The 27,215-nt window shown below is 38.8% G+C and overlaps 1 protein-coding gene and 1 pseudogene across 3 annotated transcripts in view; one reads left to right on the top strand and one right to left on the bottom strand.

The window, feature by feature from the left end:
• Positions 1-27,215, bottom strand: part of Pik3c2g (phosphatidylinositol-4-phosphate 3-kinase catalytic subunit type 2 gamma) — a 347,375-nt gene that overhangs the window by 222,081 nt on the left and 98,079 nt on the right. For all 3 annotated transcript variants that reach the window (XM_037204039.1, XM_037204040.1, XM_028872205.2), the window contains 5 exons: positions 26,816-27,011; positions 19,730-19,852; positions 14,062-14,193; positions 7,452-7,566; positions 1,543-1,673 (listed from right to left, as the gene is read on the bottom strand). In XM_037204039.1, coding sequence (XP_037059934.1) covers positions 1,543-1,673; positions 7,452-7,566; positions 14,062-14,193; positions 19,730-19,852; positions 26,816-27,011 — 697 coding nt within the window. The remainder of the gene's footprint in view (positions 1-1,542; positions 1,674-7,451; positions 7,567-14,061; positions 14,194-19,729; positions 19,853-26,815; positions 27,012-27,215) is intronic.
• Positions 2,318-3,188, top strand: LOC114695044 (annotated as a pseudogene).

Consider the following 27,215-nt stretch of genomic DNA (forward strand, 5'->3'; position numbering starts at 1 on the left):
TAAAGGTAGCTTTTCACAGCAGATACTTATGAGGATGCCTCAGCTTTTGTGGGTTACACACACTACATAGGAAAAACAGTGGCTAGGATTGGAAACGTAGCAATAAGTTAAACACAACAAAACCAGATTTGGTAATTCCTTGTTCTCCTGGTTCTTGCAAATGAGTGAGGAGAGAAGAATTAAATGTATGAATGAGCCTAACAATGGCAGAGTAATAAGTATGGTTGCAGAGAGGGAGATTTCATTAAATGAGGTGGTCAAGGAAGGCCCCTGGTGACAGATGACATTTAAGTGACAATTTAAAGGGCAATATGATTTAATCATGTAAAAAATTTAGAAAAGAGTAATTCAGAAAACTAAACACCCAATCAGAGTCTTAGGGGTGAGAGAGGGTCCACCCTATGGGAAGACTGTGAAGGAGGTTTATGTCACCTGTTTGAAGTGAATGAAACCAGCAGTGATCTGGGCTAGAGAGTAGGACTTAACACTGACCAAGGCAGTACTGGACATTCACATTTGGGCTCAGCCACACTGATGCCTTCTCCAGAAAATGACTCTGTCTACCTGGTGATCAACTTAAATTCTGGCCTTCTCCACTGACTTATCCTGAGTTCTTTGGCTTCTCAGGTGTCATATTTCCAAATTCAAATCAATGTCATATATTTTGAGCTGTGAATCTACATTTCTCCCAAATCTAGCCACTGCTGCCAGAGTCCACTGCTCCCACCTTTCAGAAATCCCAAGGTCTTGCCTAGAAAACCTCATGAACTCCCTGATTGCTTGTGGGCTATTCTTTTTTACTGATTCTTTAACTCATTCTTAAATTTATATTTACAGGGATCACACAAAAAATATAACTCTTCTATTTAAATGATTTTTTTGTTGAAATAAAGTGCCCTCTCTTATACATATTATCATAGTGTGGTCCAAGCAATGAATACATATATACTGATGCATAAATGCACATGTGTACAACTTCCTGAGTTTATGCCTATGGCTTATTATGAATGAGCACAGCTCATGAGCTGTGCCTCACACATTACCAGGTAGCAAGCATTAATGCCATTAATTATTTTGAGTTCCACCAAGTGATTTTTGCTTTATTTAGAGAATTTCTGACTTAGTGTTTATTTATGTTCTTTTAAATATTTGCCGTGATATTTAAATTCCAATTTTCCCTGCTTACTAAAACAGCTTCCTAGAATTTACTGAATGATGGCTGCGCAATGTTTTTCTCTGAGATGTGATGGTGTCTACCTAACCAGTCTCTGCCTTTACTACTCTGAATTGAATTATTTCTAACTTCATACTGTTCCTTAATCTAAAGTTAAAGTTGCTAAAGCACATCAAAAGTCTTTGCAGATGAGGCAAAATTTCTTCTTTAGTTTGTACACATCAACTGATCAGCTAGCATCCATGGCTTCAGGAGATGAGAGGATGGCGTGGGACTGCAGGTGCACTCTCAGAAGATATGAGTGCTTCAAGTGTGACTGATGAGAGCAGGAGAGCAGAGAGAGTCATTCTCAGGCCTGGCTTACTCACAGCAAGGGAGTCTGCTTCTGGGAAAGTCTGGTGATGTGTTTTAAACACTCTCTTGGTGGTTCTTCAAGGTCGGTTCTGTTCTCCTCACCATCAGGTTTCATATATTCCCAACCTGCAGCTGGAAAATCTATCTGAAACAAAGAAGTGATTTTATATGGACTAAACATACATGCAAGTATATTTATAGTTTTGTAAATATTTACTTGAGATGAGTAGAAATGAAAGAAAATAGTAATTTCTATTTTTGTGCTTTTTATTGTTTTAACATAATTTTTATAAGAATCATTACAGCTTGGAGTTGGTATTAAAATGCAAGTGGTGTTTAATAATTTAGCACATATTGTCTAGATTAGTTATCTGTGGTGTTGTGGCATAAGAATGACAATATATGAACTTTCTATGAATGTAGTGATACATTGTGTACCCTAATAAACTTGCCTGGGGATCAGAGAACAGAGCCAGCCACTAGATTAGACATATAGGTCAGGCAGTGGTGGCACACACCCTTAATCCTGTCATTCCGGAGGCAGAGATCCATCTTGATCTCTGTGAGTTCAAGACTACACTGAAAATAGAGCCAGACAGTGGCAGCACATGCCTTTACTCCCAGTACTGGGAAGCACACAGTAAGTGATGGAAGTGAATGGTTGGGCAGAGAAAGGTATATAAGGCGTGAGGAGATAGGAACTCACCCTCTTGAGACTAAGGATTTCATAGAGGTGTTTAACCATTAAGAATGCTCCTGAGGGAGAGAAAGGAAGGGGCTTCAGATTCGATGGCGGCTGCTTCTGAGGGTGTGGGTTGCCTTGAAGAAGAGGCACTGTGGAGGAAGGCCCTCAGGAGAAAACCGGGCATAAGGACAGGGAAGATGGGGAGCCACAGACTAAGTGGCCCAGAGAAGAGGAAGAAGAAGATGGGAAGCACAGGGGACTCAGGCTTTGGAACCACGTCCTAGAGGATGAGGACCTCAAGAGGAGGAGGAGGGTACTGTTAGTTATTTACCGGCGCTCTTACCCTGTGAGGAAATGTCATGAAAAACACGACAGAATCTACTAACAAGAGTTTTATTAAGATTAGAGAGACAGAGGAATGGTCAGGCCTGCGGAAGAGACACGTGTGTGGAGGAGGAGGCCCCTTATAAAGGCTGGGTGGTGCCTGCATAAACAGGTTGATGTGGCTACTCCAAGCATGCGCAGATCACATGGTTGTGTTGTGCACTCTTATGCAACCATGCAAAGCCACGGGGTCCTGGTCACGCTAGATGCCTTGACCTGGAAATGGCTATTTTGACCTGGAACTGGCTAGGCAGAAGTGTCTAGGTCCGCCGGACATGCACAACCGTGGGGTGTGTTGTGGGTCTATCAGGTACTCCAGGGCAGACCAGTTGCAACGGAAGAGAAGGTGAAGGAACAGCTGGAGGCTGCCAAGCCAGAGCCTGTGGTTGAGGAAGTGGACCTGGCCAACCCCAAACCCCGGAAACTTGCTTGGGATCTCAAGAGCGATGTGGCCAAGAAGCTGGAGAAGCTAGAAAAGCAGACCCAGAGGGCCATCACAGAGCTAGTCCAAGAACCGCTCAAGGCCAAGAAGACAGCATGGCCTCTGCAGTGGATGCCACCACCGGACAAGAGGCCTGTGACTCTGACTGAGGTGCTTTCCATGTCCCATCTGCCTGACCGCTATGTCTAATCTTGTGGCTGGCTCTTTCCTCCGATCCTCAGGCAAGTTTACATGAACTCCTTGGGAAGATTGTGACTCCCTAATGTCCCCATGTCCCCCTTCTAAGCCGTTTGCCATGCGTATTGCATAACCAAACAATATTTTTGATTTGACCTTGGATGTCCCATCTATAGACAGGATGAGAATCCAGCCCCCTTTGATCCTAGTTCCACATATTTTTAGTTATTTTGCTTCAGTGATAATCTGACCATAGCAAACAAAGTAACAGTAACAATAACAACAACAACAGGATGTTTCTGCATTATGGAGGTGAGCTGGACTGTTTGGGGTTTCAGATTTTTTTCTTCATGTTAGTAATTTTTTTCCATTATAAAGTTAATAAATCCACAGAACATATGATCTGCTGAACTATGTTAGATTGGTATCACAGAGAAAATCTAGGAACATTCTGGACTATGTGAGTAAGCTTGAAATGCAAATTAATCTATTGTTTTTTTCTTATTATTTATATTAAAAAATTACCAGGTTGAACTCAATCCTCGGGGGAGTCTTTGCCCTGGAGGAGATGGGAATGGGGGTGGGCTGGGGGTAAGGTGGGGTGGGGGGTGGGAGGGGGGGAGAACAAGGGAATCTGTGGCTGATATGTAAAATTAAATTTAATAAATAAATTTAAAAAATGAAAAAAATGCATAAAGTTTACACACAATGGAAAAAAAATTGGTCAGTTCATTCTATTAATCCATGTTTATTGTCATTATTATTTTGGTATATGCTTTGTTATCATTTATTAATTATTGCTTCAATATGATAAAAATAAACAAGACAATCTAAGGCAAAGTAATATTAATATTACCAAGATAAATCTCAAAACATTGATTGTGGTGATTTAGATAAAAGCATACACAATCTTTGTAGGTCACATTTATTTGGCTAGAGTTTGCTAGGCACCAGAGATTAGTCTCCTGAATCCCAAGTGGTCAAAATATATATTATATATAGTTATTGTATTTATTGTATATAGTTTTTCTTATATTACTTGTAACTTTTTTCTTTTTATTAGAATAAAAAGGGGAAATGTGGTGGTATTTTATTTGTATGTTAATAAATAAAGTTTGCCTGGAGATCAGAGGTCAGCGAGCCATAAACAGAAGTCAGGCAGTGGTAGCCCATGCTCTTAATCTGATCACATGGCAGGCAGAGTCTCTCTGTGTTCAAGGACACAGGCAAGTGTGGTGACATGAGCCTTTAATCCCAGTACCAACCATAGAGACCTGGATGGAGGTCTGTATAGACAGGCAGTGACAAGGAAGTCACGTGGCTGGGCTTAGAGCCAATGAGAAGGCAGAACAGGAAGGCAATAAAAGCTCAGTTTAGACAGGAAGACGCTCTCTCTGGGAAATCGATGGCAAGGTGGTAAGCTGAGGTTAGTCGTGGCTATTAGTTATTTCTCTGATCTCCTCAGCTATTACCCCTGTATTTGGCTCTGTGTTTCTTATTTAATAAGACTGTTTAGAAATTTGTCTACACATCAATTGGGGGGGCATGGTAGGAGTTGGAGGGGAAGGGGAAGAATTATGTCAATATATTGTCTATGCATGAAACTCTCTTTAAAAAATTAAGTAAAAATAATACAAGAAATAGTAGTTAGAGAACTAGTACAATTTTATGTCAGTCTGAAGTAATGGCAGGAAGATTAAAGTCCTTAAAACCATGGAAGAGAACATGAATGTTAGTCCTGTACTGGTTTCCCAGCTTAGCCACCAGGAAGAGCTGTAGTAAACAATGAGGTATAAGTACAATGCATCCTTCTCAGGAAGATGGGTGAAACAAGAGATTCTCACACTAAGCAAAGGAAGTCAGTCTTAGACAAACATGCTTTCTCTCAGAATGAGGTGTGTGCTTGGCAGGGCTGGGGAGACAGCGACAGGCAGATCTCGGGGGCATACTGACTAGCCCAATTAGTGAGTTCTAGGGCAGTGAGAAACCACATCTCAAAAAAACAAGGTGAGTGGCTGCCAAGAGATAATGTCCAAGGTTGACCTCTGGCCTTTACATGCATGTGCACACATTTGCTCCTGCATACATGCACACACCCTAATAGAGTCATTCAAATGGATTTTATGCTAGTGAAAGCAAGAAAATGAGGAGACCTGGGAAAAGGCAAGCAATAATCTGCCTGTTCATTTCCTCTGTGAATTCACATCCACTTCCCTTTGTCCACTGTCTGCTCATTTCACCAGTCTTGGGATCTGACAACAGTTATTTGCCCTGAGAACCATTCTGACTCATCACACCCCTGTCATACTTGAGTAGCTGTACGATGGCATTCACCATTCAGACTGTAAGGACAACCAGAAAAGAAGACTGGACCAAATACAACAGACATTCTTTGAATGCACAGAGGTGAAAACAGGACTTGTTTAATGCCTTAGGTCTTAACATTTTCTGTTAGAGAGCTGAGACTATGGTCTGCATTCCCCTGTTGACATCCTTATGTCTTTCCCTCTGACCCACACCTATTCCCTGACATAACTCTGGTTCTAGGACCTGCTTTTAACTTTCTGATCATCTCCTAATCTTGTGTGTGTGGGTGCATGCATGTGAGGGTACATGTGTGTATGTATGTGAAGGTTAGCAGACAAGCTCATGTGTCATTTCTCAGGCACTACCCACCAGTTATTTTGAGACTAGGTCTGCCACTAGCCTGGAATCCACTAATTCAATTATACAGATTGACCACAGAAGTCCCAAGGATCTAAATTTTCACTGCCCTGGCACTCTAGACTGCAAGCCACTGAGTCAGCCATTTTTCACATGGGTTCTGGGTAGGAATGGCAGTTCTCATGCAAACACTTTACCAGCAGAAATCAGCCAATTTCGAGTCAATTTCTTACTCTAGAATATAGCAGAAAGCCTGACATGGGACTTCGGATCTTAAATTAGGACCTTCGAAGATCTCAATATTGGTTCCCCAGTAACAAGTTATTCACTTTACCAAAATGAAGGGCACTTTCAAACTAAAGTACGGTAATTCCTACTTGCTAAGCATGGGCATACGTAGGAGGACTATGGTAGATTTCCTTATTGGATTGAAATGTCTGTGTCCTGGTACAACACAGCACATGCCATCCGTCCTTGTCTAGACCTGACACACTGAGATCTACACTGATGATTTCTTGTCATCAAGCTGGTGCTAAAAATGTCACTCAGGTGGTTCCTGGAAGGGCTTTCTCTGCCCTAAAGTGAAGCCACATTTTTATAAAATTCATTCTTTTCCATCTTCAACATCTTTTTGTACATATTTCTAAACTCTATCCCTTACACCCCTTACCTCATAGTTGTGAACTGGAACTCTGAAAGTGTCATCTCCAAAATGATGGTAAGTGGAAGGCGATTTTGTTCCCAGAGTACGTTGACAACATCTGGAGACATTTTTGACTGCTAGGACTGGGGAGTGGATACATCTGGCTAGAACTCAGTGATGCTGCTAAGGATCCTACAGTGAGTTCACAGAGATGGGACCATAAAGAAATGCTGAGTACAAAATGCTGCCAAGCTAGAAAAACTGTGTTCCAGAGGATGCCACCCAGCTTCTGTAGAAGTGCAAAGTCTACATTCTTGAATCTCTAGATAGCAGTGTGTCTGTGTGGCTGGTCCCTAGCCAGTATGGCTAGATGGACCACAGGCATGAGCAAAGGAGGTGCTGCTGGCGGTGTGAGCCACAGCTGGAATCACTGAGTGCTTTTCTTTCACCATCACCAATCACAGAGAGTAGAAATGTTTTAAGACAAGAAAAAGTTCTAAAATGGATTTTGTTTGCTATTGCTCTCTTCCAAGCTAGTCATTTAAAAAAGGTGCAATAGAAGAGATTTTAATGACAACGGAAAAGCAGCTGTATGGTGCTGGGTTAATAATACACAACAATGACTTTTCTTTAGACAATAGAAAGAAGAACTGGACACATTTAAGGAGAATGTTGACAGCAAGACTTTTCTGCTATCCTTCAGGATGATGAAGAAAAATGCATTGAATTGCTATTATATAAGATGACAGAAAAATTGCTTAGAGAGTGCTAGGCATAAAACAAGAGATACCAAAGACACCCAGATCTGGGCTCAAGGAAGGGAACATGTATAATGTGTGACCCTGGGAGAAAGTTTCTGTAACTGGCCACCACACTGCTTAACAACCTGCATTTTCCATGTGTACTTCAATCTCAGCTTGGCACTTACCTGCAGGGTCAGTGAGGAAGGCTGGCTCGCATCCCATACTCCTGGAGCTATCATTTCTATGGGAGGCTCACTCTGTAATGTCATGCTGAATAGCCTAGACCCCAACATAGACTTTCTGCAAAAGATAATGCATACAGATAGACAGGAGTCACTTTAAGAGGGAAGCTATGAGTGTCTGCAGATACTTATTCTGGGATGGAAAGCAGCAGCTATTTCTGTGGCTTCATTCAGTAGCTAGAAGAGAATAAAATATCCCACAAGTCTAGACACTGATTGAGAGCTCACTGCTAACACGTCAAATGCAAGGCTGTTTTCATAGACATCACTTTTTTTTCCATGTGTGACTATTATTACAGGAGTTTCTAACAGGAGCTTGTACTAATGACTGCCATCAGTGGTGGTGACTAGTGGAATTAGGAATCTCAGATTTGCACTCTGGACTTATGAGCCTGAACTCTTCAGAGGGTTTTTTTTTTCTCCCTTCCCATGGAGTAACTAAATTCCTTGGGCATTTAAAGATTCTAAATTTATAGAAAGACAAGATTTAAATCAGCACAGCATATGAGCTGCAGAGTCAAAATAGTTGTAGGACTTCACAAGGGAAATGTTCCTTTACATATAAATAGAAAGATTATTCTTGTTCAGAATCCTTAAAAATCGGTTGTAAATTACCATAGTAAATGAGAGAGCATATAGGAAACGCTTTAGCCAGGGGGGAGACCACTAATGTTTTCAACGGTTGCAAGAAGATCTAAATCCACAGATCTTTGTACAAAAGAAAAAAGTAAGTGGTACCTGTGCACAAATCAGAATATTGGTAACATATTCCAATGGTTAACCAAGAATAGTGTTCGATTTCAATATACCAAACTGAAAGTAGGCTAATTATCAAAAGTAAATGTGAGATTAAGATAAATCATTTTTTAGGTATACTTCCAAGTTAGGGTCTATTAGGAGTTGGCAGAAAACCACAGGTGGTTCTCTGATGGCTGAGACAACCCAACTCAGGCCAATCCAGTAACCCTGACTAAACTGGGAGATTCCTAATGAGCTGTATTAGCCAGCAGCTTTTGATAAAATAAATAGCTACCAACTTTGAAGGTGACTGGTTTGGAGGTCAGAGCTAGCAGGCCACAGAATCATTGTAGTGTTTCCTTTCCTTTCTAACCCCATTTATCCTTTCATCTTGTTAGAAAGAGAGTCAGAGTGTAAGAAAGCTTTCTAAGTGACTTGGCATTTTTATCTAAAAGAGATTTCATATTTCAACTAGCCAGTACTTGGCTGTAAGTGGAGAGGTTTTTGTTCTCATTAATTGCGGGGTGGAGCTAATGAGAAGTTGGTTGCATTTTTACACCTGCATTTTGGAATGTGTTATATCTGTGATTTTGCTGTATTGTTATGTCTTGGCCACATTTGAAGCAAAATAAATGTGATTTATCTGAGCTGGTTTCTATCAAGAAAGAATCCAATGGTGTCTGTTCTTTCTGCTCCTAGATCAATTGTATTTTAAGTGTCTCCCTAGCCTCTACCCTGTGGCACAGGATTCATAATGAAGCCAGAGCATTTTCTGTAGGAGTAGGGCATGCAGAGCTTAGGAAAAGGGCCAAGAAAATAAACGTGTGACATTGTTTTGGAGGTGATTGTTTTGCTTAGCATTGGGGAGCTTATTTTCAGATAATAGACTGTACTAGGTACTGCAAGCAGGGCTTTACTTATTCATAGACTTTCGAATAAGTAAAATTGTCATGAAGATGATCAGTAGCAGTAAGGAATAAAAAACAGATCTGAGAGTGTCAGTGGTTTCAGGAAACAGAAGGTTTTCCCTAGAATTCCACTGACCAGGAGAGCACTGGGAATTAGACCTGACTAGTCACTGAGTATGTTGTTATATTGATCCATTTGGAAAAAGCTGCTTTTTAAAAATTAGCATTGAGGTTATCTTTATAACCTGAATGATTCTCCTTTCTTCTGTTTAAAAGTGTACCAAATCATTCGATTATAATGTTATTTAATATATAAATTGTATTGCTATATATAAAATAAAGGGTGGTTTCATTTTAAATAATTAAATACAGAGACAATAAAAATGGACATATTTAAAACAAAGTAGACGGGGATCAGTAGTAATTAAAAAAATTACTACTGGGTTGAAGGGATGACTCAGTGATTAAGAGTACTGGTTGCTCTACCAGAGGAACTGGGTTTGAATCCCAGCATCCACATGGTGTTTCACATCTATCTGACTCTAGGGAACTCAATACCTGTCTCTGGGATCTATGGGGGCTAGGCATTCAAGTGGTGCACAGACATGCATGCATGAAACAAAATCCACACATACAAAATTTAATAAGATAATATGGTGAAAATATTTATTAGTCTATAACACACACACACACACTCAAACAAAAAACAAAACAAACAAAAATGTTACAAAGGCAGTCTACATGCATCATACAAAGGCAGTCTACAGGCATCATGATAGGATGTCCAGAGCTTGCCTGAATCAGCCTATGTTAACTAAGCTTCCTGGAATTTATTGGACAAACTGAATGTTTTTCTAAAATTTCTTACAGTGTTGTAGCTCTTCTGGCAGTGGAGGATAGCTTCAGAAGGGTGGTGGGGAGACACTAACTAGACCGGACCACAAAACTACAAACTCTCCCTGCAGAGCACAACTGTAGTATTCATCATTCCTACACTCGGAGGTCTTTGGGAAATACGACGTATTGAGAAATCAGACTCCACTTTTGTACATGGTGTTTGGGGATATTTATCCTGGCATATCCTCAAGGTCGTTTAAACTTGATTAATGTTCAATTCAGTGATTAAAATTTTCAACTCCAAATGTGCTGCATGGAGAAGGACAAATGAATTGAATTGTAATTCCATCACCCTAATTCTAAAACAACAAAATGATAATTATTGAGTTTAGTGATGAGGAATCTTTGCGTCAGTTCCCAGCGTCTGGAGCTAGAGGACACAAAGGATTATGTCATTGGGAGGTCAGAAGCCAGAGGACCTGATGTGATGAAATCCTTGGAGAGCCTGACTCTAATAGGTCCAGTGGGGTTCATATCTAAAAGGAGAGCCCTTGTGATGCTGAGGTCAGAGCCCACGTAGGTTGCAGAATTTTTATAATACAGTCACAGCGGAGGAGATGTGGCATCTCCAAGCAGGAAGGGATGCAGTTGAAGACAGAAAAAGCAAAGGCAAGAACTTGACCTGAATTCTGTTTTTTGTTCAATTTTTTAAGCTGCCTGATTATTTATATCAGATCACCTTTCTACAAATCCCCTCTTGCAAGTGTGGTAAATGGATTCTGGGCCTCTTGTGGACCAGAAGAAAGCCAATGAACTTGAAGAAAACAACTACTGTTTACTACTTAATTCTGAAATAGAGTTGAAATGAGGAGGTTAGCATTAACAACCTAGTCAGTTGCCTGAGAAATCAAATTGTTTGGAGAGTAAGACTGATTTTAAGTCGTATTTGAAATTCTGCAAATGATTTTTATTTTTAAGACTTTAAATCACCCCAGGAATCTTGAAAATACTGTTGCTCTCAAAAATAAAATAAAATAAAATAAAATAAAATAAAATAAAATAAAATAAATAAAAATCAACTGAATTAGAATCTTTGGGTGGTATCTGGGATGGGTTTATATTATAACATTCAAAAAAATATTATCATTTAGCCAAGGTAGGGAATCTATATGGCAAAGTAACTTCCACAATAAAAATGCTAAGCAGCAATTACACTATTTATTTCTGAACTTAAATTGGGGCTGGAGCTCTCAGACATGGTTGTGCTGAAAGAAACCAGTCCTTGCTGAAGTGGGAAAGGTTCATGTCCACTATGATTGTAGATACAGGGACAATCTTGCCTGCAAAACATTCTGTGATTTTTGTCCACCAAATCTTTTCTTTGTATTTGAGATTTTTTCTTTATAGAACTGAAGGTGAATGGTTTTGATGCTTAGAAATGTCAATGCTTATTTTCATGTGTAGACATTAACTAATGCATCCCTCATAGATATATATGAACTTAATCACCATTGGCTTTTCAAAAGCCCATTTTTGGAGGTCCTAAAGAGACAGAATGCCTCCAGGAAGCTATTCTGAGGTCATGTGTATGATGGAAACAATATCAATATAAGTGGTCATTACAATTGCATACAACTGATGAGGAGCAATCCAAACTATAATAGAAGATTCAATATCAGATATTTATGGGCAAGGGTCATCCTGTGAGTGGAAATGAAAGCAAGATGCTACTTTTCTGTGATCTGGATATATCCACACCAAATAAATTGAATAAGAATCTCAGTAAATTGTAGTAAGGCACAAAAAAAGAGTTTGTGGCTGTGTCTCAACAGCCACACCTGATGATTTCTGATGGATTTAGAACAATATGGTTTTCTTTTGATTGTTTATCCCAGGAGAGATGGAGATTTTTCTGGTTTTGATGAGAAACAGTCTTCCGGGAATGTATTTCCAAACACTCGTTGAACTAATCAGGGATGTCTATTGTGTTTCCCTGTGCCTCATCACCACTGCTTTACATACATTTCCTTGCAAAATCATCACCTTGGATCAGTCTCAGATAATTGCTTCTCGCAGACTCCCACACTGGAAGACCATGCCCTGCAAACAGATGCCAGAGTTTATGCTGGCACCTCTGCACATGGCAAGCTGAGGACCAAATGCACTCAATGCTCTTTTCAGTTAATAACTGGAAATATGACTTTACAAAAATGCTAGAAATGCTACATCTCTAATTCTGCAGATGAAACTGAAAGGAAACTTTCTCACAGGTGGAAGGATGCCTGTACGACAGCTCTTATGGACAAAGTCATGGATGCTTTTTGTGCTCAAGTCAGATATTTGAAATGTCTCCGAACAGCAGCAGACCTTTCTCCTAGTAGACTTTTAAAATCTACCTGCAGGGGTTGATTTTTTTGGTAAACAAACCTCTATTGATTGCCTGTTTATATGGTGCATTATGTAAGATGGCAGACATTACAGAGATGAATACATTCCCTGTCCTCAACACACACATGGAGATGGGCTATCAAAACCCAAGCCAAGCCATCGATGTGTACATACACAGAGACACATATACTTACATACAGGACATAAACATTTACATAAGACACACAAACACACATGTATACAGAGGGATACACGTACATATACACCTATACACATAGAGACACATATACACATACAATTTACACAAGCAGATGCACATACCGAGGGTCCAGATCAGAAATAATCCAATGAATTTTTAAAGTTTGATCTGGTTTGTTTGATAAAATTTGTCTATAGTGGCTGAATGTTGAATCTAAAAACTGAAAAGCAATACTTTAGACACTTCCATAATACCAAGTTTTTCTTAGACATTATGTGTGGTGGTATTGTGTTCCCCAAAATATTGTGTACCCTAATAAACTTATCTGGGATCAAAGAACAGAACAGCCACTAGATACAGAGGCTAGAAACTGGTGGCACTCACACCTTTAATCCTAGCATTCCAGAGGCAGAAATCCCTCTGGATCTCTGTGAGTACAAGGCCACATTAGAAACAGCCAGGCATGGTGACACATGCCTTTAATCCCAGCGAGTGATGGCAGAAAGCAGAAAGGTATATAAGGCGTGAAAACCAGGAACTAGAAGCTTTTAGCTGGTTAAGCTTTTAGGTTTTGAGCAACAGTTCAGCTGAGATTCATTCTAGATGAGGACTCAGAGGCTTCCAGTCTGAGGAAACAGGATCACCTGAGGAATTGGCAGGTGAGGTGGCTGTGGCTTGTTCTGCTTCTCTGATCTTCCAGTGTTGACCCAAATACCTGGCTCTAGGTTTGTTTTTATTAATAAGAACTTTTAAGATTCCTGCTATAAATATAATATTGTAGTAACATGCCTTATACTAATATTAGCACAACACAAGCTCTGATTTTTTGAAGGTCCTGGATTTTGTCATCTAATCCTAAAGCCAGGCTTCTTGTGTTAAAAAAAAAAAATACATTGATGCCTCTGGAAATATTTTCCCTTAAAAGCATAGACAATCACTAGTTGATTTTATTTTATGTTCTAAGCATGAATAATTCTCAAGAATTATAGGTTAAATAAACAGTTGACTTTGCAAAAGCTGTTAATTCTGAAAGAATATCTGAACTCAGTTCCATGCTTTTTTGGAAGTTGCCAAGTTTTTTTCCTTGGCAATAAGAGACCAGAAAAGCAGTCATGTTTTATAATTTTACTTTAGTCAGAATTTTGTGGCTTTTTTCCCCTAAATGACAGCATAGTCATTTTGAATTATTAATTCCAGAGAAGTTGGCTGCTTAAGGAAGAAAAGTCATCGAGACTGATCTTGCCAACCTCTCTCCATTGTAAATGACCCAGTTGATGAGCAGAGCATATGCTGCTGCTAAAGCCAGGTCTCCATTTTTGCCCTTCTCTTCTAATTTCAATACTCATGATTTATATCGAGCTACCTCATTTTAGTATAAAATGTCCTCTTGATTTTTCTCATTATGCCATAACCTGAAGAACATTCAGTTCCCGGAAGATTGAATTGGAACCAGAACTCTGTTAATCACAGATGATATACTTACTCTTTTGGGAACAGTGGAAGGCAGGTCCAGGCCAGAAGATTTGCTCTGTGGGTGGCAGAGTCAATCCCAAACACTTTTATAATGAGCATGGATTCTCTTGGAAGTGACTTTATCTCAAGAGGAAAATTGATTCTGAAAAGCAAAAGAAGTATCAATTTAATCATGATTTTACAAACATTTTCTTGCAGTTATTTGGGAAAAATATTTGAGTATTTGAATTGAGATAGTCCCTTGAAAAATTTAATGAGATATACAAGATAATGATACTCAATAGGTAATAATTTTACTTCTTAAAATTGTGATACATAGAGTCATTTAAATATAGCATAACCAGATTCTCATACAATACTGTAAGCATATAGGAAAGACTGGTTAATTCATCTTAGAGAGTAAATAACTAAAGGTGGACCGTGGTTGTTGTCATTGTTATTGTTGTTGTGTGTGTCTGTGTGTCTGTGTGTGGTGATGGCATGGTTTGTATGTAAGATCAGGAGTCCTCTTCTTCTACCATATGGTTTCTGGGGATCAAACTCAAGTTATTAGTCTTTTAGAAAATGCCCTTAACTGATCAACCATTTTCCCAGCCCAAGAAAACATGAATCTTTCAGGCCGGGCTTCAATGAGATGGGGTTTCAGAAAACCATTCCAAGAAGGGAAAAAATGTGTTCTAAGAAGGGAAAAGTACATAACACACAGCATGGGGAAGAGAGGAGGATTCTTGTGAATTAAAATATTCCCTGCTAGGGCAGGAGAGAGGCTCATTAAGGCTTGAGAATCTAATGAAATCAAGCTTAGGAAACTCAGGAAGTTTGAAGTTTAAGAGAAGTCATGAGATTCACAAGGTTCCTCTGCAAGGTTACAAGCTGCAGAGCTGCTGGGAAAAGAATGCTCTCTGCCTGGAAGAGCTGCCTGCTTCTGGAGCTGGGAGCTCAAGAGATGTGTTCTTTTCTGATTACCCTGTTGTCAGTTGTCAGTGCTGGGGTGGGCTTTACAGTATCCTCCTGTTGAGTTACCTATGCTCCTATAATTAGCCCTATAAGCTGATTAGCTCACCAACTAGATTTGGGTAGAGTTGTGTTTTGGTATATCATTAGTTACATATCTAGGTGAATACATGTATGTCACACCTCTCCAGGAAAAGTCAAGCAACACACAGACTAGGAAATATGAATAAAAAGATTAGTTGTGCCTGAGAAATAGTGAGTCATTCACAGTGGCTATTATAAAAGATGAAGTCAAGTTGAAAGAAGTAGAGGATGATACAATTAGAAGAACATGTGCTCTTTAATTCTTAAGAACTTTGAGTACCAATTATAGAAATTTGAACTTTTTCCCAATGGCAAAAGAGAATTCTTGAAAGAAAAGGATGGAAGTATAAAGAGTTATTTATGACTTTAAATTTGGAATGAGCTGGGACCCAGGAATTTGGGAGTTGAACAGAGCAACAGAAACACATACATCTGCTGGATATATTGCACTAGAGATGCTCTGAGCTCAGATCCTGGATGGCACTGGGTTTGGGGGAGGAATGGGGTTCAAGAATGATGAAACACCATTCATCTGGCGGAGTTTATTAGAGAGCTGGGCAGCAGAGGGTGGTGTATTGAGCTGGCAGGCAGCACTAGCTGGTTCTGAAGAATAGCGTGTCCTTGTTCAGGGAGAGCAGAGGTTTGTCTTTAAAGTCCCTTACAAAGATTGGAGAGGGTAGACTATGGGGAAACAGGCCCAAGATTGACTGGCAACACTCAGCTATATTCAGCTGCAGCACATATGTATAAAGAAGTACCTAGGGGATAATAGAGCTTCTCACACTCACAGAACCAGAAGAGATTTTAGAGGTACAATGGATAAAAAAATTTGACTGACAGGAAAGAAGGATATGGAGAAATAGATGGTGAGTTCTAGTTTCTACACTGTAATATAGCAGATAATTTAACTGATAGGACACAGGGAAGAGGATTCTGGGATTGAAGCAATTTAATGTAATTTTAGTGTATGATGTTATGTACTAAGTTAATAGCAACTGTGAGCTATCAACAAATAAGCTGCACATGGGAAGGATGAATCCCCCTTTGGTATTGGAAAGTGAATGTGTTGGAAAACTGGCCCTGCTGGTTAATAAGATGCTTTTCATTCAACAATTGACTCCGCCTTCTTAAACCTTATTTTCCTTATCCATGAAACTACTGTGGCATGACACATAGTAGGTTGTATTTTTCACTCCGTTCTTTATTTTTTTCCAGTCAGTCACACAAAAATTTATATTAACTGCTGTGTACTTAAGATTTTGATTTATAAAAATGTTCCTTTTTGGAGAAAGAAAATGCAATTCTAGTAAAAGTCAGGGGAGCATGACTGGAGGAAAGACAATGGTGATGGGAATCTACTTTTAAAGATGAACAAAATTCAGACTTACTAAAACATTGTATATTTTGGTGTCTAAGTATTTTTCACTTATATGATTTCAGTTTCCATATTCATTCAAATGCTTCTGAGCTTAAAAGAATCTCTGAAATGACACAAAATGTTGACTATAATGTAGAAGGTACAGTAATTTCTTGAATGTTCTTTTATCTATAATTGGCTCTATATTACAATTCCATTTTTCTGTTCTGTGATGGAAACTATAATCTTATTCCATTTTTCACATAACCTAGAAAGTTCTTTTTCCTCAGAAGAGCTGGTTTTTCCTATATAACTTGAGCTTTTCACATTAAGAATGATAAAAACAGAGATATTACAGTTGATGGTAGCTGCCAGTCTCCATTCGTTCACTTTCATAAAAACCAATTCTAGGAAAGAGAACATGCATGCTAAATAGTGCTTCCTTCATCTTCTGAATATGTATGGACTCATATTCACTGGAATATTGTTTCTGTTTTTAAACTTCTCCATGACTACTTAAAAACAAAGGAATGAACATTTTAGTGCGGAGGAAAAAAAGAAACATACTTTATACAATACTGCAATAAGGGCTAAAGGGTTGACTCAGTAGTTAAGAGCACTTGCTGTTCTTCTAGGGGATCAGATGCCCAGCACACAGATGTCAGGTGGCTCTCAACTTCCTGCAACTGCAGCTTCACAGAATCTGACATCTTCTTCTGGCCTCTATGGGTACCCTCACATATAAAGCATATACAAACACATGTACATGCATAAAAATAAAAATAAATCATTTAGAAAGTAAAAATGAGTTGTCATTATTCTTTTGTCTTTTATGTAAGATACTTTTTGCAAACCAGAGACAGTTTGGTGCTTAGCATTAAAGTCTGGCAATGAAATGTACTTTCAACTCCAATGAAACAAATACATGCTAATAAAGTACGTAAAACTGTTATTGACATCTAGGGAAATGGAATGTAAATATGTTTAATGGAAGCAAAATGAAAAATGATTCTAGGTTGAAATACCTAACTCCATTGGGAGAATGCAAGGATCTCTTATAGAAAATAACACTTGAACAGTTTAAAGAAAATAAATACATAAATACAATTTTCAAAAATACTAATGAGTTCTTCATTTTTCTATGAAGCTGACCGTATAATTATACTTTTATTTTTCTCTTGAGGTGAAAGTGAATTTGATTTTTGGAAATAACCAGAAATGAGTTTTAGTCAAATTGAATGAATAATTTTATCAATTAACCAGGTTAATAACATTTTAAAGGAGCCCTTGGTTACAGAAAAATCATCAATTAACCAATAACTCTTACTGAACTTTTTTCTACATTGTGCTTTTTTAGCTGACGGATCATGAAAATTTCTTTAAAAAAAAAAAAGAAAAAACAAACAAAACACAAAGTAATCTATATCATTCAGAAGATGCCAAACAAAATTCAAAATAACACATCCATTTGAGAGAAGTTCAAAGTTCAGACCAAGCAGTGAAAGAAAAGGTGGACATCCACAGTGCAGAAAGGGTTAATTGAGAAGGAAGTTAGTAGGTGTTTGCAAGGTGGATGGAGAGAAGCAATGCATTTCTGACCCAAGAGAACCTCTAGCAAAGTGTGATCTCTGTTCTTTGCAGGGTAGATCTGATTCAGAGTCTGGCAGGGTAGAGAGTCAGGGACTAGGGTTGTTCCTAGAAGTGAAGACACAGAGGTATGTAGAGGCCAGGATCAGACAGCCAGTGATCTATACTAAATGATTTGGATTTTGGTTTAAATGAACTGAAAAGACAATGGAGAATTTTACAAATAGAACTAATTCTGAATTTTAAAATGGGGCAGACAATGGAAGTTGCATCTTTGGCAAAAAGAATTAGGAATCTTAAAGAAGGGATCTTGGTGAATGTAAAGTCACAGAGTAATTTGAGTTTGGTGTGGAGTGGGGAGGATCTTGTTGTATGTGGGAGAACAGAAGGCTGAGCACCCTGTCTTGGACACACACAGTCTCAATTGCCTGTGCCAGCACTATGGTCAGATAGATGCAGTCACCTAACCATACCCTCAGACTCCTAGAAGCACACACATATATTTTTCAATGAGTTAGATTAATTCTAAGCGGCAAATTGTCTTCCAAAGCTGGACCTGGTGAAAGCTCTGAGAGACAAGAGGGGGCACATTGTACTTGGCAGGTTGAGAATGCTGACCTCAGAGAAGGAAATGGAGCAGCAGCAGGAGTGGAGAGGGTTGCTTCTGGAAACTTGACAATGCCATGGAGGGGGTGGTAAGCCCAAGAGTTTGAGCAAGAGGGCTTGCGTTGTGTGGGGCAAGGGAAGGGTGCAGGGATAGTGTCAAAAAAGTAGCTAAGGGACTGGAGATATGACTCAGCAGTTGGGGATCACTGGCTGCTTTTGCAAAGGACTGGGGTTCAATTCCCAGCACTTGCATGGTGGCTCATAACCATGAGGGGATCCAGTGCCTTCTGGCCTCCATGAGCATTGCAAGCACATGGCACACATACATACATTCAGGCAACCACTCCCACACAGAGAATAAAAGTAAATTAATCTTAAAAAAAAAAAAAGATCAGGGTGCTTGATCTTGGGATTTAAAAATGGTCACCAGAGGAGGGAACAGGGCCCTGCCCCACCTAATTGGGAATACATTCACATAACACATATGTACATATGTGCTTATCTTCCCACCCCCATTGACTATTTTAACAAATACACAACTGACTTATGTGAGAAGAGAGACCGCATATGACCAGGTGATTGCTTTCTTTTTAGCTGAAATCATCTTAGTTAAAATTCAGGGTATTCCTGATCTCCGTTATGGGAATGAACAATAGTGCCTCTCCTATTTATAATTTTCCCTGCTTCTAAATTCAGTCATATGGATGGGAAGGTTGGTTAAGGTTTTCAATGGACTTTAAGTCTGTTGAATGAACAGTTTGTTTATCTACTGTACTTCTGTACTTACCATACCATCAGCTCAGTTAACTGGCAGACCGAGATTCTCTCTCGGTCTCTCTGTCTTTCTCTCTCTGTCTCTCTCTGTCTCTCTGTCTGTCTCTCTCTCTTTGTCTTTCTCTCTCTGTCTCTGTCTCTCTCTGTCTCTGTCTCTCTCTGTCTCTGTCTCTCTCTCTGTCTCGCTCTTTGTGTGTCTGTCTGTCTGTTTCTCTGTCTCTCTGTCTCTCACACACACAACATGGTCTGCTTAAAATGCAATAAGGACCAACTTTTCTTAGCTAGCCAGCACAGCCAGAATAAAGATTAAACTTACATTTCATTCCAGTTGACCAAAAGAAAGAATGATTTTGTGACTGGCATGGATCTGCAGCTTTTCACTTGGCACAGCTTCTTCCCAGCATATGTGAGCCAGCAGGAAAACGAAAATGCTTTGTAGCTGAAAAGAAACATTGATCCAATAAGCACAACACATGGGAGGAGATGGTTTCCTAAAAGGGTCAATTATTGTTATTGTCAAAGTCAAACGATAAAAATACAGTTACTTGTGTAAAGTGTGCTTTAAAAATCACTATAAAAGTTTATGTTGGATATGTGAGAAAGACTGCAGAATAGGCAGCCCCATGGCTTTTCCGTGCCTATGGAGACACCAGTTCAACAACACTGACCAGTTTTCTCTGGAAAATCTTGAAACCTATTGTGAAGGTTCTATACCTAGATTGCAAGAGCAGTTACATCCAAGCAGCCACGGAAATTCACAAGATTCAGCTCCAGCCGCTCCTCACCTGCCTCCTCGTCCGTTGGAGGTGCCAATGGGGGTGGAGGAGCAGCGGGGCTCACAACACCTGCATATCCCCTCAAGAGGAATAGAAAAGGCTGTAATTTACATCTAATGGAACAGCGACACAGGGATTGTTGTCACTCCTGTGTGCATTTAAATGCTGATAAGAGAAGGTACAAAACTGGGGGTTGCCGAGAACACAGAATAAAGGCAACATTCTTGTTTTGCATGGCATTTGTTGTCCCTGTGCTGTGTTTTGGAGAGGCTGTCTCGCTCCTCTCTAATTCAGGGTAGCCTGGCCTTCACGACTTAGTCCAGGCTGGCGCTTGTGATCTCATGTCATCACTTCCTTGGGGATTAAAGGCGTGTGTGGTGGTATTGTGTTCCCCAAAATATTGTGTACCCTAATAAATTTATCTGGGGTCAGAGAGCAGACAGCCACTAGATACAGAGGCTAGAAAATGATGGCACTCATGCCTTTAATCCTAGCATTCCAGAGATGGAAATCCCTCTGGATCTCTATGAGTTCAAGGCCACATTGCAAACAGCCAAGCATGGTGACTCACACCTTTAATCCCAGAAAGCCAGCCTTTAATCCCAGGGAGTGATGGTAGAAAGGAGAAAGGTATATAAGGCATGAGGACCAGAAACTAGAAGCATTTGGCTGGTTAAGCTTTCAGGCTTTGGAGCAACACAGTTCAGCTGAGATTCATTCTGGATGAGGACTCAGAGGCTTCCAGCCTGAGGAAACAAGATCAGCTGAGGAATTGGCAAGGTGAGATAGCTGTGGCTTGTTCTGCATCTCATCTACCAGCATTCACCCCGATAACTGGCTTCAGGTTTGATTTAATTAATAAGAACTTTTAAGATTCCTGCTACAGGCGTGTGTCTTTCCCAAGCAAGACATGAGATCACAAGTGCTGGAATTAAAGGTGTGTGTCACCATGCCTGTCTGTTTCCAGTGTAGCCTTGAACTCACAGAGATCCAAATGAATCTCTGCCTCTGGAATGCTAGGCTTAAAGACATGTGCCACCACTGCCTAACCTCTATGTTTAATACAGTGGCTGTTCTGTTCTGATTCCCAGATAAGTTTATTGGGGTGCACAATATATCAACCACAATTAATTATCTCATGGTTTGACTAGGATTTTGCCAATATTGTTACCCTTTTCCAAGAACCAACTCATAGTTTAATTAATTCTATATATTATTTTTTTTTAGTTTCTATTTCATTATTTCCTGCCCTGGTCTCTACTGCTTTTTCTGTCTACTCTAGTTTTAGTAGTTGAACTTTGTGAAATTAATTTGGCAGTTACTTTCATTTGTATTTTGTGGATTAGCTTGAGCAGTGTTAAGGTTGGTTCTTATTTAAAGGTCTAGCATAATTCTGCAGTGAATCTGAAAGACATGGGCTTGAATTAGCCCAAATTGACTTCTTTTTCTTCCAAACCCTGGGGTAGAAATTCCTTAATTCATGAACTTTAAAAACTACTCAAATGCTGTGGGATGACTTTTTGTACACTGTGAATATATGTTGTCATTGGTTGATAAATAAAGCTGCTTAGCCAATGGCGAGGCAGAATGAGGTTAGAGGGTATGTTCAAACTGAAGACTGAGATGAAGAAGGGTAGAGTCAGAAGATACCAGCTTGCCGCCCAAGGAGCAACAAGATGCCAGCAGACTGGTAATGGCATGGCTACATGGCAACATATTTATTAATACAAATGGGTTAATTTAAGATGAAAGAGCTAGCTAGCAAGAAGTCTGAGCCATAGGCCATACAGTTTGTAATTAATATAAGCCTCTGTGGGTTTACTTGGGACCAAGTCGGACACAGGAAAACTTCCAACTACACTCAAATTTTTACACACACACACACACACACACACACACACACACACACACACTGTTGATTTTTTTACTTAATCACACTGTAGCAAAAAGGGTGAGAGCTATATTGTGAAGGTTATCTCAACTTTCTTTAGATTTGTAATTTATATTTTGGTCACTTGAAGGCTCCATGTATACTTGACAATAATTTGTATTCCCAAATTATGTCCTGTGCTATATAGTATATTTATATACTTTGTTACTTGTATTGGCTCATTCTATATTCTTTCCCATTTAATTCAATGATCATTTACTTCCTGGGAGAGTACATTGATATCATACATTTTAATTGCCCCATTAAACTCTCCTTGTATTCTGTCAACTTTTGGCACTTATTTTTATCTTTAGGGTCTACTTAATATTTTAATAGCATGCACACACACTATATATATATTTTAAACTTAGAATCCATTTCTTAGTGTGCTCACAGTATTCATGTTGCTTGGCATTGTGATATGAAAATTTGAGATTATAAATGAAGTTTTAGTGACATTCATGAAAGACAGTCTGCTCACATACCTTTTGATGGCAAAGGTTACATGACAAGGAGCTTCTACGAATCTCTCTGATATGCCTCATAAGGAGAGAATCCTCTCACTAAGAAGCAAATTCACCTTGCTAATGTGTTTGGAGTCTTCATAATTACAAATGTCAAAATATTTACACATGAATATAATGTATGATATAATATACATTATTATGCACATAATGTATTTGTGCATAATTATACTGGCATTCTAATTACCATAGCAAGGTAAGGATTGTATCTTGTGAATGACTGAAGAGAATAAAAATATTTTTTGCCCTCTACCTAGCTCAGGGACTATTAACATTTGATAGCTTTTAGAAGAGAAAGAGTCAATTTTCTTTAAGTGTGTGGCCCCTAGTACATGGGCCATATTTCCAGAGCAGTGCCCATATCCAAGAGTATTTGGGTAATACAATTCGCATACACCTTTAATCCCAGCACTCTGGAGGCAGAGACAGGTGGATCTTTGCAAGTTCAAGAACAGCCTGGTCTACATAATGAGACCTTTTCAAAAAACTATGTAAACACACACACACACAGAGAGAGAGAGAGAGAGAGAGAGAGAGAGAGAGAGACAGAGACAGAGAGAGACAGAGACAGACAAAGAGAGAGACAGAGAGACACACACACACAAAGAAAGAGATGGGATGGAGAAAAAGAGAGCAAAAGTTGTGGTTAGGCAAATAGGGTGGTTCTAGAATGATTGTGAGATGAGGTGAATATGATCAAAATACATTGTATTAAATCCCAAGGAATTAACAGAATATTATTTAAATTATATTCTTCGACTTCTTAATGTAATCCCAACCTGTATTTCTCTTATTACTCTAATGACTCTTGATACTTTCTGGTCAACCAATCTCCTACTGGTTCTAATTATTCTGGCCTGCTTTTCCCTGGAACTGCCCCTGGATCTCAGGCTCTAATACTTACTACAGTATCTTCTTTGCTTCCATAGTCTCAGGTGTCACTTTTCCTTCACAATCAACACTTGTTCATTTTCTAGCTCAGCTTATTGCTGACCTCGGCTCTCCTGACCCATATAACTATTTCATAAATCAAATGACCACAATCCTTTTTTAATTGTTTTATTAATCTTTTTATTAAGAGATTTTCTATTCATTTTACATACCAACCACAGACTCCCATCATCCCTCCTCCCATCCCCCAGTCTTCACAGAAAAGATCCATCAAGATGAAGTTTCAATTCTGAACATTTATGCCCCAAATACAAGGGCACCCACATATGTGAAAGAAACATTACTAAAGCTTAAATTATACATCAAACACCACACATTAATAGTGGGAGACTTCAACACCCCACTCTCACCACATGGCTTACAATTCTAGTCAAAGAAGTTTATGTAGGCACTTCCAGTAAATCTTTATTGAATATATATTATACATTAAGAAATGTTTGGAGTACTGTATAGATATTGTAAAAATCAATTTGTAAAAAATTAGTAATTTGCAATTATGAAGATAATTATTATGCAATATATGCGTGTTATAAGCCGATAAAGTTGTGTCATTATTGAGACACAGCCATCTTCAATATGTAGCAAAGATGAGCTAAAAGAAAACTTTTATTCTATAGTATGACAGGTTGGTTACAAATATGAATGGGACTCATCTAGATCTGCCCAGAACTATTCAGCTAAGTCACCCTCTACATTTCTGACCCTCAATGTGAGATATTAGTCTTTTGTATTGCATTGCTAAATCTGGGAGAAATTTGACAAGTAAAAGTCAATACCTAGGTCCTCAGGGAAACGTACAAATCTGCAGTTTGTCCACATTTTATTAGAAGGCAGGCTGGCCCTGAATTCCTTAAGAGAGAAAAGGGTTGGGTCTTTTTCTGGGGACAGCCTCCAAACTCTAGTCTTAATTTGTTCCTCTAGTGAATAAAATGCATAGTTTTGTTTAATATACTAAAGTTCTCACTTATTATAACAGTTCTTTTATAGAGAAGCATTAATTTGTATCTGTAATTGCTGTGGGATGTTCTGTATGGCAAATGTGTTGCTCTGATTGGTTAGTAAATAAAACACTGATTGGCCAGTAGTCAGGCAGGAGGAAGTATAGGAGGGACAAGAAGGAGAAGAATTCTGGGAAGTGGAAGGCTGAGTCAGAGACACTGCCAGCCACCGCCAGGACAAGCAGCATGTGAAGATGCCAGTAAGCCACAAGCCATGTGGCAAGGTATAGATTTATAGAAATGGGTTATTTTAAGATATAAGAACAGTTAGCAAGAAGTCTGCCACGGCCATACAGTTTGTAAGCAAGATAAGTCTCTGTGTTTACTTGGTTGGGTCTGAGCGGCTGTGGGACTGGCGGGTGACAAAGATTTGTCCTGACTGTGGGCTAGGCAGGAAAACTCTAGCTACATATAATAATATGTACATGCATGCATAACTGTCTTCATGTAACAATGTTATATATGTTAAAATATGCTGAAACAATTTAGACTGCATACAAGTGATTTGTAGAGAAAATTGAAGGAAAGTTAAATAAATTGTATTTATACAAATACACACTATGAGCAAATCTATAGTATACCTTCACTCATATACACAGATGTATTAATGTATAGATGACATATGCTACATGTACATTTATGTATCAATAGATGCACAAGTATATAGTATGTATGTATGCAGTGTATATAGGTTTAGTTGTATTTATCAAGTTTTAGAGAATTTCCATATGAATTAAAAGTAAGGTATATTTAATTATAACTAGAAAATTATCCACTAGAGTCACAACCAATCACATAGCATTCTTTTAAAATTCATCATAAAAATCAAGACAGGAAATACATGATGGTTACATTAGATCAATATTAAAGAAATGTCTGAATTCTCTTTTCCCTTCAGATCACATACATCTTTCACATTTTACTGAAGAGATGTGTATATAAATAGCTTTCTATATATAGAGATACACTTTATTTCTATATTAATTATATAAGTATGTACATATTTTATTTTACACACACACAAACACGCACGCATGCATGCCCTTCCTCCCAAGGCTCACGGATCTTCCAGGAAGAAGAGGAAGAAAGAGTCAGAGGTGACAGACAATGACAAGGAGCTTTTCTGGATAAAACCAGGTAGATGCACATACGAACTCAAAGCACTTGTGACAGCACTCATAAGACTTGCAAAAGCTCAAGTCAGACAAAATTCCAGCTCATGGAGGGGAGATGTGCATGAAGCCCCAGCTCTTCTCTAGTCACTATTGGTAACTGAAAGCTTCTGGGAGAAGGGGAGTTGATTGTCTTTAAAGATGAGGCCCCTTATAGGTCAACCATCCTCCAGCTGATGGCCAATACCCGTCAGCATGTGAGAAGCCAGACTGTACCAGATTTATAAAAAGAAATGAAAACATGAAATTGGGTGGGTACAGAAGGGAGTGGGTATGGGAAGAGTTGTAGAAGCAGGAGTGAACATGATCATTACAATGTATGGAATTTTCAAAGAATTAATAAATATATATGAATCCTAAAATTATTTATTTTAATTATTTTAGTTGTTTTAGCTTTTCTTCCTGGTGTCAAATGCTATAGGTATAGTATGTTCATTAACAATTGATTTAATTAATTTTAATAAAGTTAATCAGTGTCCTCCTCTATATTCAATTGACAAAGAATTTAAATTATACACTGTTACTATAAGTATGCTATTCTAGACAATATTACATAAATATAGTTAACTTTAAACTCAGCAGTATTCCCAGCATAACTGTGAAAATCAAATAATCCATTGGTAATCCTTTGTTAAGATACTAATCTGACAAAATGTCTGCACCACTCACAACCTTATAGAGACCAGAGAACTTGGCTATGCTTATCTATAAATTACATACTCTTAGTGTCTGTGCATGCATTCTCTCCCCCCATATCCTATTAATTATTATTAATCACTTAGACTAAATAATGAAAAATAAAATTTTAGAGAATCCACTAAACAGGATGAACACTGTCTATTTCATGAGGCACTTACTGCAGCCATTATTTTAATATGGTGAAGGGAGGATGAATACCCACTTGGAATTTAACTTTTATTAAGTGATCATAGGATGAAAAATAAATCTGCCTCAATTGATTTTCCAACATTTTATAACATATTTGCTTCTTCAAGTGAGAACAAAGCTAATTATACTCAAGAGGGAATTGTGAAGATTCTCTGCCTCTCACCTGTGTGCCCAGGGCTCTGGAACATTGTGCAGGGTACACACTGTGAAGCTCAGGTGGGAATCGAGCCCGGCGTGGATGCAGGAGGCACCTCCAGGTGTGAGCACAGGTTGGAAATCTGTACAAAAGCTACGGCAGTACACTTCGATTTGCTGAGAGATGGACCGTGATAGTTCAGCTGTCACTTGCTCTATGAGGCCTAGGGGAGTAAAGGACAGAGATGGGAATGTCTGTGAAGGGTCATATTTCTCATAAGCCATCAATTATAGCTTTGAAATATCTTATAATGAAATTTAAATAAAATTTAATTAAAACGACCCTTACTAACTGAAGCCAATTAGCCATCTGGGCCTCTGGAGGCAGCCTGGCATGGCTGCTGGTAGATCATCTGTCTACATACTTC

The sequence above is a fragment of the Peromyscus leucopus genome, chromosome 3 (genome assembly GCF_004664715.2).
Source record: "Peromyscus leucopus breed LL Stock chromosome 3, UCI_PerLeu_2.1, whole genome shotgun sequence".
Classification (NCBI taxonomy): Eukaryota; Metazoa; Chordata; class Mammalia; order Rodentia; family Cricetidae; genus Peromyscus; species Peromyscus leucopus.